The sequence below is a fragment of the Necator americanus genome, chromosome III (genome assembly GCF_031761385.1).
Source record: "Necator americanus strain Aroian chromosome III, whole genome shotgun sequence".
NCBI classification, from domain to species: Eukaryota; Metazoa; Nematoda; class Chromadorea; order Rhabditida; family Ancylostomatidae; genus Necator; species Necator americanus.
The window spans coordinates 33,792,560-33,797,356 of NC_087373.1; the positions used below are offsets into that span (position 1 = coordinate 33,792,560).

The 4,797-nt window shown below is 42.0% G+C and overlaps 1 protein-coding gene across 1 annotated transcript; it reads right to left on the reverse strand.

Moving 5' to 3' along the window:
• Positions 1-252: 252 nt before the first annotated feature.
• RB195_011830 (uncharacterized protein) lies at positions 253-2,716 on the reverse strand (the record flags this gene model as incomplete). Its single annotated transcript, XM_064193412.1, has 3 exons — positions 253-394; positions 2,497-2,576; positions 2,651-2,716. The coding sequence occupies 3 exons, from the start codon at positions 2,714-2,716 to the stop codon at positions 253-255; spliced, it is 288 nt and encodes a 95-aa protein (XP_064050995.1).
• Positions 2,717-4,797: the final 2,081 nt, after the last annotated feature.

The window sequence follows — 4,797 nt, forward strand, 5'->3', positions numbered from 1 at the left end:
AGAATTGTCGTTAAAGGGCATCATGTGCTCGATCCACTTTTTTTCCCGAAGAATCATCGTTTGAGTCAGTCATTGTCAGCAAACGGTTCAAATAAAATGGTGTTGGTATGATTGTTCTGAAAATTGCAAATTACAGCTTTTCATGAAAATAATTGCATTATTTCAGAGAAGTAATGAGCTAAAAAATTTGTTGCAGAGAACTAATGTAAGTGTTTGGCTTTAGTTCACCGCATTCCTTTTTTTCAAGCGATCCTAACGCAAACACTGTTCGTCTTGTGTTCCTCTAGTGTTAAATCTGGCAAATAAAGTGGCAATATCCAATGGGTACCCAACTGGAGATGGTGCTACCCGACAAGCACGACATTCCTCTCGAAGATCCAACGTAGTGGATGGCCTAGGAAAGAAACCTTTCTGTCTACTTTATATATCTGATGAGCAGAGCGGTAGTGAGCTGTCTACGAAAAGCGGGTTTAGAGAATGACGTGGTTGGGCAAGTACCTCCAGCGAACTTCAAGGGTCAACTGGTGCGCAATCGTGCGTATGACCGACTCTGCACAACTCCCAGCTGCGTGGTTTGCCCGTGTGGCGGAGAGGGTGATTGCATGATATCAGGATTAGTGTATCGTATCACGTACAGGTTGTGCGGTGACGATTATATAGGGGAAACGGGACGTCCACTGTGTATTAGGACCAAGGAACATCTAGATGGACACGCGAAATCTAAAACCTTTACCCCACTTGGAGCACACCGTAAAATATGTCATCTAAACTCCGAAGTAGAGGTAGAAGCTAGTATATTATCCTACGAGTCTGAGATCACAGCACGCAGAACACTAGAGGCATTTTTGATAACCGCCAAAAGTCTAAAAATGAACAAGAAGGATGAGTGCATTGCTATCACAAACGAGCTATACCCATGTCAAAACCTATGCGGATTTTGATCTACTGAGCGGGCTGTGAGGTTCCTATAAAAAAACCCTTGTGACACATAGTTGTTGTACGTGGTGGTCGTTATCAAGTCTAGCTAAAATGAGGTAAGCACTAGCCAGTGTGTTGCTGTTTGGGTTTGCCTACTGTTTGGAAGCTTTCTGTAGGGTGATGAGGCGTCTGAGAGGACAAATCACTTATGGTTTTGATTTTCCAAGCTCTGAGGAAGGCGATAACGCCGAAACGTTAACTGTTGTTTAATAAAGAAGATCAATACCAATCTTTGTTACAGCTCAAGAAAATCAATTAAAAGTACTGTTTGTCTGTTAACCGAAAAGTACCTACACTAACGAAAATTTGATGAGGACTAGATTGCTGGAATTTTTGATTATTCGATAAACAAATCGCTGTTTTCCCATCGTTTACTGAAAATATTCAGAGTAACGAGCAAGAATCTTCTTTTTCTACTGCTCTTGTCAGTCAGTGAAATGAAATTGATAGAATGAAATGATCACCACTATCAATGACTCACATCAGATCACGTTAATCGCTAATTTTTGTTTTTGTGTGTGAATCATTTCTGTCATAGCACACGATGGGAGTAATCCATGGGGATGTACACATACGCAGCCTTGTGTCAAGATGTTGCAGCCGCTATGCCAGAACGTAGAGGTGTGTTAAAGGTTTGATACACCCCATTCGCAAATCCTCTGACATTTATTTCGCTGTACTGGTGCATGATGACTTCGTTTCTCATCACTCACTACTTTCGAGTGCCGGCACACCAGTTTGGCGTAGTTGGACCCGTAAAATCTCGTCTCATTGCTTTCTGACGCCTGTACACTGTTCTAACGGCGTGGGACGCGCCAAAGTGCTTTCTTGCGTTGGCGCAAAAACCTGACGTCACGGGACCCATATTGCTGTTTTCTGACGTTAGGTTACCGCAAACTTGATGTTGTTGAACCTATTTCATCTCTTCTCATTGCTTTTAGTGCCTTAGCACTTATTTGACAACATGACATTCGCCTCATATCGCTTCAATGTTCTTCGGTGCCGACGCACAAATCTTATGCAGGGAGATAAATCTCACCTCGTCTCACTGCTTTGTCACGCCACTATTTCAGCGCACTCGTCATACTGCTTTCTGACGTCGGCGCACTAACTTGACGCCGTTGAGCCATTTCACCTTTTATCACTGCTTCTTGGTGCCATCGCACCTATTTGGCGACATGGAACTCTTAATTTTCGTTCTTTGGTGCCGACGTACAAATCTGATACAGATGGACATTTCCCACTTCTTCTCATCTGTTTCCTTGTCCGACAGCCATGTTAACTGGAGCGGTACTCACTACGATATCTGCCGATGGCAATTATCGCTTTCATATTTTGTTATCACACTTTTAATAAACAGCCGTCACACTGCGCGCCAGATGAGGGGTGGAGTATCCGCACAGATTCGGCGCATCGCTTGAGTTTCATATGCGGAACATTTACACATGAATACCTACATACATACATAGATGCATACATTGCATAAATACATTTATTCATACGTTCTTACATACATACATGTAAACATGCACACCTAACGCCTGATAATGTCTACTAGAAATTTCTTGTAGTGCTCGTTTCGCATGACCATAAAAAATCTAAAGCGAAAGAACTTCCCGTAGATTTAATTATGGAAGTGAATTGATAATGTAGTTTAATCTGCTTTATTAACTATGGAATAGTGGTTGCTTTTTTCAAACAAAGCTTCTTTCGCTGTCCTTCTCAGCAACAGGCGCATTGACGATAATTTCATCGATGTATTTTTTGTAGTCACTTTGTTAAAATTGCCTAAATATTCCTTATCTGAAGAACATTCAAACATGATTTCACATCTATATTGCATCGATACCGCAGCAGTATTAAAATATATTGCTGAGTTTTAGACAAAGTAGTAATTTTTCTACTCAACAAGGAGCAAGGAATGCAAACGTGAAATAGCATGTACGCCACCATCATTCTGATAAAAATAAGGAAACTACGTCATCTAAGCTGCTAACTACTATTAAACAACTCTGCATCCATCCAGACTCTAAAGAAATGAATAGGAAAGCATAATGAAGCTAACTTTAGGCGAGTAGACGTATATTAGAGTGCGTGCAATTGTTAGGAACATAGAATCTCTCATTTATTTAAAACGTCGTTCTAAACGTCTTATTTACTTTTTGAAAAAATCGGTCGACATTGTTGTGCACAAATAACACCGCTGATTCTAATTTCTGATGTTTATGCCGGCGTACCTCTTCGAAGTGATAGAATTCACACTTAGCTGAAGCCTGTTCACTGTTTTCTGGAATTTTGTTTTATATATATGTATATATATATATATATATATATATATATATATATATGCCAGTCTGAACGTCCGGGTAAAGGTGGATATCAGACTTACTTTTAGTTTTTATGTAACCGTGGTGCCCGCTTCGATAGCCTTTCACTGATCAATAAAAACTAAAAGTAGTAACATTTTCTGCAAAGTTGAACTTGCAGTTTTTCTAGCACTCCTTTTCCTTCCTTTTTTTAAAAGAGATTTAAGCACCGAAGGAGTAATGATGAAATGAAATGATGATTTCACAGTTTTCTTCTTAATACGTCAGATTACCATTTGAAGAGTAAAGAGTATTCAAACTTGATTTGGACGTATATCCTTTTGATGCCATCACAATCTGAAAACGTTATTCGATATGAGTAGTACCTCTCGCTTCTCACCCCCATTAATTGGCAAAGAATGACGTACTAACTGTTAGCCGCAGTTATACTTAGACAGTCGTTTTCATGGTGTTTCAGTTTCTAACGAAAGGATGTTACAAAAATGATGAGGCAAACTTGCGGTGGAATAGACATGCGCAGGAGTATGTAGTGATAAAACATAACACGGTTTTTACGACAATGCAGCGGTCCACAATTTTTCATTTATTTTTCAATAAAATCGCTTGAAGCTACTGAGCGGTGCTGTTGCACAATAATCAGGACTGATTGCAACTTCTGACGCACCAATGCTACGTCGGTGGATCTGTTTCACCTCATTTTATCACTTTGCGGCGCCGATGCACTAATTCGACGCCATGAGAGCCGTTTTACCCCAGTCCAGCGCTTTCTTACGCCCACGCCATGGGGCCCACCTCACATCGTTTTACCACTTTTTTCTTAGAGGAGTCAGTACTACCTCTCACCTGTGCTCCCGTTGTTCGTCGATTTGCCTAAAGGCATCACCCCACGAAACTGGGATGGAACGGGTTTCTGGCGGGTATTGCCTGTACGGGGTCGTAGATTGTGGGGAAGAGGGTGACTCATTTCACCTCTCCCTGTATCAATGTAAACGGACGACCCCGGAACGCTGTTTCTTACGACGCCTTCTATTGCATCGCGCTACCTTTGCGTCTACCCGCCTGCGATACCTCGAAAACCCATTCGGACGTATCGCAGGCGGGGCGGGGCGCAATGGTTGCGCATTGCAACAGAAGCCGTCGTAGAAAAAAAAACAGCGTTCCGGAGTCGTCCGTTTACTCTGATACAGGGAGAAGTAAACGGAATCACCATTTTCCCGCAACCTTTGCGACCTTGTATAAGCATTACCCGTCTGAAACCCGTACCACCCCACATTGGTGGGGTGATGCGTTTAAGCGGGCACCACTAATAATTCCATTTGTTCCAATCGCGCCAAGGAGTGCGCATCTCTTTTTGTGAAGAGCTCGAAGACCATCATATTTTGCTTTGGAGGAATTCCTTTAATGGTCTTAGCAACGGATTGACGGTGTTAATGCGGTGTGTTTGATATCGCCTGGTAACCGGGCGTTCACAGCTCGGGTCCAACTATTGTCG